The sequence below is a fragment of the Miniopterus schreibersii genome (genome assembly GCF_964146895.1).
Source record: "Miniopterus schreibersii genome assembly, chromosome: 19".
Classification (NCBI taxonomy): Eukaryota; Metazoa; Chordata; class Mammalia; order Chiroptera; family Miniopteridae; genus Miniopterus; species Miniopterus schreibersii.
In genome coordinates, this window is record NC_138119.1 from 35,827,082 (window position 1) to 35,840,994 (window position 13,913).

General features: G+C 56.6%; 1 protein-coding gene across 1 annotated transcript; it reads left to right on the top strand.

Annotated features, from left to right (window-relative positions):
• Positions 1-276: 276 nt before the first annotated feature.
• On the top strand, positions 277-11,185 carry SELE (selectin E). The gene is made up of 14 exons (XM_081120950.1): positions 277-341; positions 651-734; positions 2,593-2,976; positions 3,447-3,554; positions 4,313-4,498; positions 5,184-5,369; positions 5,459-5,665; positions 6,429-6,617; positions 6,747-6,935; positions 7,132-7,308; positions 7,731-7,841; positions 8,471-8,492; positions 8,598-8,671; positions 9,542-11,185. Exons 2-13 carry the CDS (start codon positions 677-679, stop codon positions 8,653-8,655), a joined length of 1,875 nt encoding a protein of 624 aa, XP_080977076.1. The 5' UTR covers positions 277-341; positions 651-676; the 3' UTR covers positions 8,656-8,671; positions 9,542-11,185.
• Positions 11,186-13,913: the final 2,728 nt, after the last annotated feature.

A 13,913-nucleotide genomic window follows, 5' to 3' on the forward strand; every position in this document is an offset into this window, starting at 1 on the left:
TGTGTGTCATAGTAATAGAATTTGTGTAGAGCAGAAAGGCATGAAACAAAGCAGCCTTCATCTGGAGGGGCGGGGCTCCTGATAGCATTATAATTTTTAGCTTCGTGGATATTCCCGGGGAACTTTTTGGATGCTGCTGGGAATTCCTCTTTGCCGGGTTTGGATGCGTTGCCCTGTGACTCACAGGAAGCCAGGCATCCTATAAAGGGCTCCGGCAGGAGCGGGGCTCTGTTCTTCTTGGCTGACTTGGCACCAGCCCGGCAAGAGCAACAGGACAGGACGAGAGGGGAGACCCGGGGGACGCACCAGACCGGACAGGGAAACAACCTCTTCACAAACCCGTAAGACTCTGAAGAGTAGCCTGGGGCCAGGAACTCAGCCGAGGGAGGCGAACAGATAAGCAAAGGCCTCCTGGTGGGAGCTGTCGGCTCTCACTAGGTTCAGACTAAAGTCTGGCTTTTCCCTTTGAGTAGGTGATGAAAATTTAAAGTCTTATTTATTCATTCAGGTGAACTTTTTCATAAAGGTCGCGGTGCTGGAGCCCTTTACCTGAAGCCTCACGAGGCTGCCACAAACAGCACTGTAGAACGACCGAGTAACTGGCTCCTGGGGTTTCCTTCTGTGATTTATTTTGTGCATCTCCTCCCCAGAAAAACACGCCTGGTCTGACCTTTTGATGGAGAGAACTGCTGAAGCCATGACTGCTGCTTGGCTCCTCTCTGCTCTCACCTTCGGTAGGTCTATGTCATTAGTTAGAGCGGGGCCTCCCGTCCTCCGACGGGGTCCAGTGACTCTTCCTTGTGGGTGGGCACTCTGTGCATGGGAGGGTTTGGCAGCTTCCCTGTGTCCCTCCCCCCAGTGCGGTTTGCCCTGGAGTAGGGGCCGTTTACCTCTGTGTCTGTTTCCTTATGTGTTAGGTGTTGATCATAACACACCTAAGGCACCCTGAGGGGAGGGTTCAGTGCCAGGGTCACGCACAGGGCCTCAGGTTGTGCTGGTGGGTTCAGCAAAGTGTGGCTGTTCTGACCACAATCCCCCTGTAAAGTGGGCGGACCCAGGTTGTGGTGGGAGCAGGTGACACGGGTGCAGAGTCAGTCACAGAAGAAATGCACATAAAGAGAAGTATCTTCATCCAAACCCTTATTTTTATTGATTTCAGAGAGAGGAAGGGAGAGGGAGAGAGAGAGAAACATCAATGATGAGAGAGTCATTGATCGGCTGCCTCCTGCACGCCCCTGACTGGGGATCGAGCCCACAACCCGGGCCTGTGCCCTGACCCGGAATCGAACCCTGATCGCCTGGATCACAGGTCGACGCTCAACTGCTGAGCCACACTGACCAGGCCCAAACCCCTTCTTACTTTATAAAAGGTGAGCAGCCCTGGCCAGTGTGGCTCAGTGGTTGGAGTGCCAGCCTGCAGACTGAAGGGTCCCGGGTTCGATTCTTGCCAAGGGCACGTACCTCGGTTGCAGGTTTGGCCCCGGTTGGGGCACATGCGGGAGGCAACTAACCTATGTGTCTCTCTCACATCGATGTTTCTCTCTCTCTCCTTTTCACTCTGAAAAGCAATGGAAAAAATATCCTCAGGCGAGGATTTAAAAAAAAAATCTGAAAAGAGAAAAAAAAAAGGAAAGGGGAACAGAGTTTGAGTCACCCCAAAGTCCACCGTGGGCCACCATGGGACAGCAGAGGCCCTGCTAACAGCTGTGGGAGCCCCGCATGCGGTGGCTGGAGTGGTGCACAGCGCGGGGAGCAGGGCGCGGTCGCCAGGGCGGGCGGGGGGAGGTGTCGGTCCGCAGACGGGATGTTTCAGTTACAGATGGAAAGAGTTGTAGAGACGGAGGGTGGTGACGACCGCACCCGTTATGAAGCTGTTTAATACCCCTGAACCATGCCCTTGCGACGGTTAAGATGGTACATTGTATTTTACCACAGCAAGAAAATAGACAAGAAATAATGGGGGAAAGAAAAGCCCAGTTAAGGGCGTCAAACCGAGGCAGGATTCACCCTCCCGCACGGCTCACCCTCCCTGCGGGACTCACCCTCCCCCAGGGCTCCCCCTCCCCGCGGGGCTCCCCCTCCCCCGGGGCTCCCCCTCCCCGCGGGGCTCCCCCTCCCCCCGGGCTCCCCCTCCCCCGGGGCTCCCCCTCCCCGCGGGGCTCCCCCTCCCCCCGGGGCTCACCCTCCCCGCGGGGCTCACCCTCCCCCAGGGCTCACCCTCCCCCAGGGCTCACCCTCCCCCAGGGCTCACCCTCCCCGCGGGGCTCACCCTCCCCCAGGGCTCACCCTCCCCCAGGGCTCACCCTCCCCCAGGGCTCACCCTCCCCGCGGGGCTCCCCCTCCCCCCGGGGCTCCCCCTCCCCCCGGGGCTCACCCTCCCCGCGGGGCTCACCCTCCCCGCGGGGCTCACCCTCCCCCAGGGCTCACCCTCCCCGCGGGGCTCACCCTCCCCCAGGGCTCACCCTCCCCCAGGGCTCACCCTCCCCGCGGGGCTCACCCTCCCCCAGGGCTCACCCTCCCCCAGGGCTCACCCTCCCCCAGGGCTCACCCTCCCCGCGGGCCTAAGGTGGTTCCTCTCCCGCTTTCCCGCAGCGCTTCTGTGCGGGGAGGGCGGTGCCTGGTCCTACCACGCCTCCGAGGAGCCCATGACCTTCGAGGAGGCCAGCGCTTACTGCCAGCGCAGATACACCCACCTGGTGGCCATTCAGAACCAGGACGAGATTCGGTACCTGGACTCCGTGTTCAGCTACGTGCGAAGTTACTACTGGATCGGGATCCGAAAGGTCAACGGCCGGTGGGTGTGGATAGGGACCCAGAAGCCTCTGACGGAGGAAGCCGCCAACTGGGCTCCCGGCGAACCCAACAACAAGGAGAGCAACGAGGACTGCGTGGAGATCTACATCCGGAGGGAGCAGGACCCGGGCAAGTGGAACGACGAGAGATGCAGCAAGACGAAGCTCGCCCTGTGCTACCAGGGTAGGTGCCAGGCGGGGGGCACCCGGGCAAACGCTGGCGCCGCCGAAACGGGTCTCCGTTGTGACTGTATGTCCTGAAAGACCTGGTTTTCAAGGGCCCTGTTTGATAAAGGTCTCTTGGTTCTGCGTGCGAGTTGGCGAGAACCCCGCGCGTCCGCGCCCTAACTGCGCGCAGAGGCCTGCGCCCGGCGCAGCGTGGACGCGCACCCACGGCCCAGTTCCGCTGCCTGTTTCCTGGGCAGGGGAGCCACCTTTAGACCTTGTGGCCCGGCGGGATTTCTGTTCTTGGTGCCAGTGACGGCTGTACCCTGGCATCCGGGCACTAAAATCAAGGCCTAGAGCAGCCGGGCCCACCACTCAGCTCCCCCTCTGTCAAGCGCGCCCTGCGACCCCTGGTGACATCTGTGCCGCACCCTGTGGACCCTAAAGCCAAAGGAACTCACCTTCCTTGCCGTGGCTGTGTGTCCACAGCTGCGTGCACCCAGGAGTCCTGCGGCGGCCGTGGGGACTGCGTGGAGACCATCAACAACTACACCTGCCAGTGCCACCCCGGCTTCAGCGGGCTGCACTGTGAGCAAGGTACGCCGGGCGCCCGCCCCTTCCCTCGGCCCGACGCCCGTCCCTTCCCTCGGCCCGGCGCCCGTCCCTTCCCTCGGCCGGGCGCCCAGTCCCTTCCCTCGGCCCGACGCCCCGCCCCTTCCCTCGGCCGGGCGCCCCGTCCCTTCCCTCGGCCCGACGCCCCGCCCCTTCCCTCGGCCCGACGCCCGTCCCTTCCCTCGGCCCGACGCCCGTCCCTTCCCTCGGCCGGACGCCCGCCCCTTCCCTCGGCCGGACGCCCCGTCCCTTCCCTCGGCCCGACGCCCCGTCCCTTCCCTCGGCCGGTCGCCCGTCCCTTCCCTCGGCCGGGCGCCCCGTCCCTTCCCTCGGCCGGACGCCCGCCCCTTCCCTCGGCCGGACGCCCCGTCCCTTCCCTCGGCCCGACGCCCGCCCCTTCCCTCGGCCGGGCGCCCCGTCCCTTCCCTCGGCCGCAGCGCCCGCGAGCTCGCCAGCTTTGGAGGCAGGTCCGCAGGCCTTCCCTTCCCGGGGGCGTGGTGGCCCAGGGTTGGCGGTTAGGGCTGAACTCGTGACGTCAGACCCTCCAGGTTCAAGTCCCGGATTCACAGGCGTTAAGCTCCGAATCCCAGTGTTCTTACTGGCTTCATAGGCTCAGTGAGGGCTCCGCGGCCCCCACGCAGATAGAACACGTTCAGGAAACGCACCAGGCCCAGGCCCAGGCCCGCAGCTTCCCGCCCGCGGGAGCGGGGAGAGGGGCAGGCTGACCTGGTTTCCCTCCTCAGCTGTGAGCTGTGGGGCCCAGGAAGCCCCCGAGCACGGGCGCCTGGTGTGCACCCACCCGCTGGGAAACTTCCGCTACCGGTCTTCCTGCGCCCTGCGCTGCGAGGAGGGCTACCGGCCCAGCAGCCCCGAGGCTGCGCGGTGCACGCCCTCCGGCGAGTGGAGCGCGCCCCTCCCACGCTGCCAAGGTAAAGCCCTCCTCGCCTTAGCGTTGCATCCAGCTTGGGACATTTGCAAACTCTAGGGAAAGTTCTTTTTGTCGCTGTTTTTTAATAAAACTAGTCCTCTCAGCCCATGGATGTGGCCAAGGTGGCACAGGCTCGGGGTGAGAGGTTTTTATTCTGTGTTCGAAATGGGGGTTTCTGATTTGTAAGAACACACACAACCACGAAGCGCCCCGGACCCTCAGCGGCTCTCTCCCCTTCCTGCCCTGTTTGACCTCAACAGACTCTCTTAGGGCCCGATAACCCAGGAGCCTTAGCATCTCTCTCTCTGCGTCTTATCTTCCAGGCCAGAGACAAGACTCTGTTCCCCAGACTATGGGTTAAAACAAACAAGTGTCTTTTGTGTGTCACTACTGTTTTTATCCCAACCAGCCACAAACCCCAGCTCAGGATCTGCTTTTCCTTCATTTCTGCCATAAGTAAAATAGATCATGTGATAGGACAGACCAGACACCGCTCAGCCCAAAGTCAGACTCAGAAAAGATGAAGATGCCCATGAAAAAGCGGGAAAGCTTTACTGTGGGTGCGCCCTGAGTTCATGGCAGATTTTGGGGTCCACCCTTGGAAGGCAGCCCCTCGCTCTGTCGTAAACTCAGGCTCCACGGGCAGGGAGCGCAGGGCCTCTAAACCCACGGCCCTCTTTCTCCAGTGGTTGAGTGTGACGCTCTGACGGGGCCTGCCGATGGATTCGTGGATTGTTCCCGAAGCTCGGGAAGCCTCCCGTGGAACACAAGCTGCACGTTTCGCTGCAGGGAAGGGTTTGAGCTGGTGGGGCCCCCGCGCCTCCGGTGCACCTCGTCCGGGGCCTGGGACACCGAGAAGCCCACGTGCAGAGGTAGGCGGCCCCCTCGAGTGTACTGCACACGCTCTTTCCTTGAAATGGCCCAGCCGGACCTGCTCACGTGAAGGGTGCCTGTGTTCCAGCTGTGACCTGCGGCGTCCTCGGCCCGCTGCGGAACGGCTCGGTGACCTGCAGCCCTCCCCTCGGTCACCCTGGCCCCCAGGCCCCAGAGCTCCCCGTCGGGGCCTCCTGCAGCTTCACTTGCGACAAGGGCTTCCTGCTGCGGGGACCCACCCGGGTTGAGTGCGCGGCGCAGGGACAGTGGACGCAGCAAGCGCCGGTGTGCGAAGGTGGGCAGAGCGCGCCCCTCCCCTGGGCCCAGGCCAGCCCCGTGGAACCAGCTTCCCCGGGCAGCGCTCACCCCCTCTCGGAGCCGCGTGGGCAAGACCAGCGCTCCCAGGGGCGGGGAGGGGACTGTGGAGGACAGAGTTGCGTGGGCTCCAGCTGTGCTGTGCCAGCCTCAGGCCGCGGGCGTGGGATAGGCAGGACTCCCGAAGGGAAATCGCATAGGAAACGTAGAAATCAGGCTCACGGAACACGCCTGGCACAGCTGCAGAGGCACCCTCGTCACGCACAGAAGCCCCGACATTCAACCCCCTTTAGAGCAGGAGCAAGGATGTGGGGAACGGCAGGTCTCACTACCAGCTGCTGACATTCTCGTAGCCACGCAGAGCACAGCTTTCCAGTGGCCGCGGCCACAGGACACAGCCTTCTGCAGAGCAGCCGCCCCGTGGCCGCCTCTTACTTCCCTTTGTTCCGCATCATCTGCGCACCTGGGACGTCAGTCGCTCTCTGACACACAGGTCCCTCTGCACCCTGAATTTTCCTCGAGGGTGCTCGGGAACCCAGGCCCCGGGAGAGGCTGTCCCTTGGTTAGCGCCGCTGGCAATAGAGGGGCTGGGATTCAAGGAAAACACGGCCTTCCCGGTGGTGGGGAAACGAGGACTCTGGAGCCCTCGAGCGCCTCCTGGTCCGAGATGAGCCGGGCTCCTCCAGGCCCACCAGGGACCGCCCTTCCCGCCACATCTCCTGACCCCGGCTTTGGCGTTTCAGCTTTCCAGTGCAAAGCCCCGTCCCGCCCCCAGAGAGGCCACATCCACTGTCTTCCCAGCGCTTCCGGAACTTTCCAAACTGGGTCCAGCTGCGCCTTCTCCTGCGAGCAGGGCTTCGCGCTGAAGGGACCCGCCAGGCTCCAGTGCGGCCCCACGGGGGAGTGGGACAGCCAGGAGCCCACCTGCGAAGGTGCAGTTTCTGTTTTATTTTCTTTTAAGAGGAAAAAGAAAACAATTGCAGGGCTAGGGGACTTGGTGACTTGGGGAACCGTGGCTGCAGGACAGGAGCAGACTTCTAAGGCTCACTCCTGTCTTCCAGCCGTGAGATGTGACCCCGTCCGCCGGCCCCAGAGCGGCTGGGTGAGGTGCCCCGGGGGCCCCGCTGGGGAGCTGGGCCCCGGCTCCTCCTGCACCTTTGGCTGTGAGGAGGGCTTCCAGCTGCGAGGAGCGGCCCGGCTCGAGTGCACGGCTCGGGGACAGTGGACACAGCAGGAGCCCTCCTGCCAAGGTGAGCCTGAAGTCAGACTGCAAGAGTACCTGTAGGCTGCTGAGCACAGATTGCCCCGAGGGCCCCGAGCCTCATAACTCCCACGTGCTGAGAGCCTAGTAGCGCCTCGACGTTATGCTCGAGTGCTGACTTTTCAGCCAGATTTGGAAGTTTTCCGGCGGATTCGCCTTAACCTCTCCCGGTCTATCGCCCGCAGCGGTCCGGTGCTCGCTCCCGGAGCCTCCCAGCAAGGTGAACATGAGCTGCAGCGCCGAGCCTGTGTTCGGCGCCGTGTGCACCTTCGCCTGCCCCGAGGGATGGACGCTGAACGGCTCCGCGGCTCTGACGTGCGGCGCCACAGGACACTGGTCTGGGGTGCTGCCCACGTGTGAAGGTGAGCCGCTCACTGATGGACGGCGTCTGGGGGGTGAGAGCACAGAAAGGGAGTTATCCGGCTAAAGTAAAATGAAGGATCCGCTATGTCCAAGCCAGATGAGGCCAGAAGCGCTGGCCAGGTTAATGAGCTGGCGGACATTCACTGTCATGGGGACACAGAGGAAAGAGAAGAGGTGACATGCTGATAGAATGGGTAGAATATTGACGATTGGAAAAAGGAGAGCTAGGGGAAAGGAAAAAGACAGAGAGGCCAGGGGCAGTGTGTTTGCCTGGCGGTGGTTGGGGCAGATCCCCAAGGCCTTTTGTTTTGTGCCCCCCCCCCACCGCTGAGCTGCAATCAGCATGCAAAGGAAGGGGCAGGTCAACAGAGCAGGGCTCTAAGGTCACTCCTTCCCCTGCCGGTTCTCCCCGCGCCCCTAGCTCCCGCCCCGTCCAGCGTGCCCTTGGCCGTCGGGCTGTCTGCGGCTGGAGCCTCCCTCCTGACATCAGCGTCGTTTCTCCTCTGGCTCCTGAAACGCCTCCGGAAGAAAGGTGAGGGGCTATAGTTACTCCACAGGCGGTCTCCAGTTACCACTTCAGGAACAAACTGTAGCAGAATTAAACGGACGCCTTAGGGAAAGTGTACAGCAAGCTCAAGAGGGAGCTTTAGTAAGTGTGCCGGCCGGCTTAGAGCCCCCGGCACCGCCGCTCAGCTGAGCTCTGCGCCCGCCGAGCTGTGCGGTGAGGCTGCCAGGACTGGCGCCCAGGAAGGTGGATCAAGCGCTCCTAGAAGTTTCACCTGGGCGGACCTCACAGGGAATGTGTGACTACAGCTAGCCACACTCACGGTTTGTTTAGCCTCCAGAGTACTGAAAACTTTTTTGAATTAAGTTCTGATTACAAAATAGGAAATTTCACATAAAATCCAGATTTGGGACTTGCCATGAAAAACTGGGCAGCACAGCCGGCAAGCTGAGCCGGCAGCTTTCTGCTGGTGCTAGAGGCTGCCGGCCCCGCTCAGAGGGGCCGCTTCGCCTGTCGCCCTGCTTGCCACCCGGCTGGGCTTGTGGGACGACTGTACCGGGGCCCCGGAGGCGCTGAGTTTGGGTCGGGCTGTTTCTGGATTCGATGTGTCCTGAAAAGTCAGTGGGTCCAAACTAACGGTTGTCTTTTTCTTGCAGCCAAGAAATTCGTTCCCACCAGGTAAGTTGCCTCTGAACCCCACATGACACTGAATGCCCCCCCCCCGATTTTCTGTCCTCGAGTTGGAGAGCTGGTCTTTACTTAGTGTTCTCTTGTGTTCTGCAGCAGCTGCCAAAGCCTTCAGTCGAGTGGATCCTACCTAGTGCCTTCTGAGTCCATTTAAGCCCAAAAGGAATCAGGTACGACTTGAAAATTGCACCCAGTTTTGAGAGAAGATATCCTCTTTACATGTTCTGTTGCTCCTGGAGCCCCCAAATCTGCCAGTTTCTGGAGTGGGGGTGGGGGATGTTATGGCCTGTGGTTTCATGTGTTTGCAGAGGGAGAGGAAAGGAACAGGATCTGGCCTTTGTTGAGTCAGCTCACTTATGAAAGTTAGTAATAACGATGACAATGGCTGACCTTTACATGCACTTACTACATCCTAGGAACTCTTCTGAGCTAGGAGCTGTGAGACGGGCTATTACTGCATTTATTATTACATAGATGAAGAAGGTGAGGGGCAGGGAAGTTAAGTAACTTGTGTACAATCTCCAAGCTAGGTAGTGGTGTGGCCAGGATCCAAACCTAGGCACTCTGCTCTGCTTTCTGAGAATTTCAAAGGGTCAAGTCTCCTCCAAATGCTTTTTAAAAAATTAATACCTTTCTGTGTGCAGTTTTAGGTTTATAGAAAAAGTGAGCAGAAAGCACAGACTTCCAACATACCCTGACTCCCAGCTCCCATTTCCTCTCTTAGTAACATCTTGCATTAGTATGGTGTCTTGTACAATTGGTGGGCCAACATTGCTGCATTATTAACTCAAGTCCACAGTCTACGTTAGGGCTCAGTCTTGGTTTTGTGTATCCTATGGGTTTTGACAAATGTGTAATGATACAAATCCCCCATTACAGTCTCAGACAGAATAGTTTCACTGCCCTTGCTGAGCAGGATTTTGCTGCTCATATTTGCACTCCCTCAGTGAGCGTATACACAGTGAACAGGTGAATTTTGTTGTTGCTGTTCTTGTGCAGAATATTAAGCGTCCTGAAGGCATGCACTCTTGTACTTGCAGGAACACAGGTAAACTGGGAAGTGCCCTGAAGATGGCAGAGGCAGAGCTCTCCTTGGATCTCAGGCCCTTCTCACCTACTGCAGCTGGGCTGCAGTCCCCCCGAGACCTTCGAAGGATCAAAGTCCAGTGGGCAAGGCCAGCCTGCCACCCAAAAGACTCATGTTCTTTTCCCTAGTCTCAGGATCTGGAAAGTGCTGGCTACTAGGGGGAAAGGATATTCTCTTCCAGGCCAAAGTGAAGAGCCCGCCGCTCTGGAATCTTGGACTCCCTTTTCTAACTCTCCGTGGCTCCTGGCGAAGTCTTCCTGGAGAAACCCAGTACTTTGTGACATTGTTTCTTTCTTTTGTCCCTCACAGTGTTTCAACTGCTGGTTACAAAGTTGCTGTCATGGGCTGCATTATAATTGTCAAAAGTTTAGAGGAAACAAATTGGCCAAAGATATTCTGTTGCTGACTTGAAAAAAAAAAAAAAAAAGACACATTTTTGTTAATGGTGCAAATCCTACTGAAGACTCCTTTGTGGGGGTTACTAAACAAAGCCTGAATCACTCTTATCCCTGTGGGATTCAGTGCTTTTCAAAATATTCTTGGAGAGAGCGTTCTTTTGACTTGCATGGAGTATGTATTCCATAATTCTTAATTCAGTATAAGTGCTGTAAGGACTTTAATATTGTGTAAATGTTAGGACTATGACCAGGTAATAGCCACTTTCCTAGATCACCACCTCTTTATTTATTAACAAATTCTAACGTTGCATCTGTAGATTTGAATATATTTCAAAAAAAGGCAAATACTATCTCCTAACAATGTACAGTGGTGACCAGTGTAACATGAGAGTTTTGTTGTTGTTCTGTTTTTTGGTTGTGTTTGTTTTATTTTTGTTTGTTTGTTTTTTGCTACAGTTGCTTTTAAAAACCTGAGTAGCATCAGGGCATACACTTATTTTTTTTTCAGAAGTTTGTGGTTTCCATGATGAAAAACTTCCACGAGTTTTTATCTGATTGGATAAAAGCATAAATGCAAAGGAGTTTAGGTACACTTCTGTGAATGTCTTTGTTGGGGAAAGCATGTAGAAATAAGGATGTGCTTTTCCTTCCTAAACGGACGTTTGTCAGATGCGACATGTAGCATATGATTCTTGAATAGTACACAAGGTTCTAAATCCACGATAGGACCTCCCCAGGTACTGGGCTCATCCAGTAGATTTTCACAAGGTGAAGGTGTTGAATAATTATTTCCTAATTGCTTTATTGCTCATTAGGCCGTTCTTGAAGAGAGGAAAGCCTATATGAGCAAGTATTTATATTTATTTATAAAGGAGCTTAAAATTCCTGAGGAATCCAGTTATTGATCACCGGCAGTGAGAAACGCTCAGTCAGTGGCTGCCGAAGCTGCTCCGGCCTCACAGACTCCACAGGCCCATCGGCTCGGCGGCCTGGAGAAAGCCAAGTTCAGAGGGGCCCTGGCTCCTGTGGCGGAGGCAGAGCCAATGGCACCCGGGGAGGTGGCAAGAATCAGGACGGTGGGGGTTTCTAAGGGCCAAGGACTCTGGGAAATAAGAGAGAGAGGGTGAAAAACAACTCTTGTGATCAGGCTACATGTGAAATGAATTATTGTTTTATCTGAGACTGTTCAAATGTAAATATATTACTAAATTGAAAATAGCTGTGTGAGATTTAAACGTGTCTGTTTGAGTTTTATAAAGTATTTTAAATTATGATTTGAAATATTTTACAATTTTTGAAGTATGTATTTATTTATACTTATGTCATACCTATTGTATTTGACATGGCACTATAAAGTTTGATAATAAACATGTTTATATTTATATCTGTGTAGGACCTCTTTTTAAAAATTCTATTTTATTTAAGTAAAACTCACATGCCATAAGACCCACTCGTTTTAGGTATATTCACAGGACCCCGCAAGCACCGCACTGTGTAATCAGCACGTGTCTGTCACCCCCCAGGAGAAACCCAATGCCCATCAGCAGTCACCCCCCAGCCCCTGGTCATCGGGCACCTACTTTTTGTTTCCGTGGAGTTGCCCATCCTGGGTATTTCGTATAACTGGAATCACACAACGCGGCCTTTGCGTGGGCTTCCTTCGCTCGGGAAGCGCGTTCGGGGTTAATTCACTTTGAGGCGGGCCTGCTGGCTCCCGCGTTAGCTTTCCCATCCCCCAGGCTGAGCGCTGAGCCTGTGGGTGGTTCCTGCCTCCTGGCTACTGTGAAAATGCTGCTGTGAACTTCTTGGGCAGGTTTCCCAGTAGACTTATGTTGCAGTTTTCTGGGGTGTATGGTGCAGTTTTCTGGGGTGCAGTGTAATTGCCGGGTCACATGGTAACCCCACGTTTCATTTTTTGAGGAGCAGCCAAAGTGTGTTCCAAAGCGCTGCGCCATTTGACGCCTCCACCAGCGACGCGCGAGGTCCCCGCTTCTCCACACTCCGCCCAACGCTCGTCACTGTCTCTTTTTCACTATCATCACACTGACGGATATGAAGTGGTATGGAGGCCCTTGCGTTGATATTGCAATTGTCTGAAAAAATACTAATAATCTAAACAAACCATTAAGATCAATGAAACAAAGTCCTTGTCCTGGAGTCTCGGCAGCCTGCCCGTCTCAGTCCCAAGTCAAGCAATTCACCGTCACTTGCTCTGAGACTCAGGTTTCCTCCGGGCTGAGAGCAGCGTGGAGTTTCGCCACCCGAAAGGTGTCTTCTCTCTTCTGAAACGCGTCGGCCCACAAGGCGTGCGCTGTGCCTCAGAGTCTCCTTGTCACCACTGAGTCACAGTGTGTGAAAGCTCTACGGAAAGCTGCTTCGCCGCCTGGCCCGGCTCGCCAGGCTCACGCGTTGTGGTTGCCGCACTGTCCCTGACTACAGTTGGTTTCGCTTTGACCTTACGCTCCATCTTAAGCTCAAAAGTCTTACTTATGAGAAAAATTAAAGAAAAGATGAGGAACAGGGATAGATCCTGCCAGTTAGCTCTGTTTCCCTGTAGGGCTGAGTCACGCGCACCCAGGATGTCAGCTCAAAATGCAGAGAGCACGACCGTTGGCTTCCCGGGTGCAAAGTGACGGAAGGCGCTGTACAGCTGGACCTGCCCAGGAGGGTCAGGTCAAATGGGGTTGGGTAAGTGGCAAGCACAGAAGTGAGAAGGGGAGCAGGTCCTGGTGGTAGCAGATTAGCTTTTATGGAAGACACCAGAAGCCTATCCGCACCAGAGGTAGGCCCGAGTGTCCACCCGCCTCCATGGCCCCAGCAAGACCAAGTGCACCGTGGCCACCTCTTTCCTTACACCTGGGGGGTGAGCCCCCCTGACCACCTGCCACCTCCTAGACAGTCACTCAGGGTGATGTCTCCTGACCCAACCTTGGGAAATTTCCCTCACAGACTCTTCCTTCACCCTCTGGAATTCCTGCTCCACAACCCACAAGCCCCATATCCCCCAGCTTCTCTCCAAGTCTCCTTGTAGCATCAGCCTGGCTGAGAACATGAGCCCCGCAGACCTCCCGGGCGATGCGTCTACCCTCTCACACCCCACACCTCAGCGCTGGAAGGCAGAGCAGCGTCCCCTGTATGATGAATTTCTCTTATTGGTCTTTGTTCTTCTAACCTCTTTTTTAAAGAATTGAAAAAAAGAAATAAAATAGCCCCATTTCCTTAGAGCTCGTACCACTGAGATGCACCTTCTCACTGTCCTCATGCAATGACCTCCCACCCTCTGCTCTGACGACCTTGGCCTGCTCCGGGCCTTCCTCTCCCTCGGAGCACCTCCCGCACCCCTGTGTGACTTCAGCACCCAGGCTCCCAGCCCGTCGCACTGTCTCACGCTCGGGCCTCCAGCAGCATCCTTCTCAATCCAGCGGGAGATACCTTCCCCCGGACACAGCCTCAACCTTGACGTCGCCTGAGCCGTATCAGCTCTAGAACCACACAGGCTCTCCAGGTTTGAGGGGAAATGCCAAAGGTCAGTTTGGTACATGTAAAATTTGAGAGGAGGATTTAACGACTAAGAGATATCAGGTAGGTGTTCGGCTGTGAACGGGAGACGTTCCCAGGGCAGAAGAGTGGTCCTGGCTGGGAACATAAATTTGGAAGTCGGTGCATTTAGATGGCATTCAAGGTTCAGAGGCTGGGTTGGATCACCACGTCCATGAGGGTAAATGAGAAGAGCACTGGAGCACTCCAAAGGTTTGGCGGTCAGAGAGATGAGGGGGAACCGGCCCGTGATCAGGATGGATAGTCAGTGGAGAGGGAGGAGAGCCAGGGGCTGACTGGCCAGATAAGATGAGGGTGGAGAACCGGTCACTGGCTTTGGTGAAGGAGATGGAGCACCTTGGCTAGAGCAGTCTCGGGGGATCAGGGTGG

Coding starts and splice junctions, on each gene's coding strand:
- SELE (XM_081120950.1), top strand. CDS start 677: ATGGAGAGAACTGCTGAAGCCATGACTGCTGCTTGGCTCCTCTCTGCT. Junction 735..2,592: donor CCTCTCTGCTCTCACCTTCG/GTAGGTCTATGT, acceptor GCTTTCCCGCAG/CGCTTCTGTGCGGGGAGGGC. Junction 2,977..3,446: donor GCTCGCCCTGTGCTACCAGG/GTAGGTGCCAGG, acceptor GTGTGTCCACAG/CTGCGTGCACCCAGGAGTCC.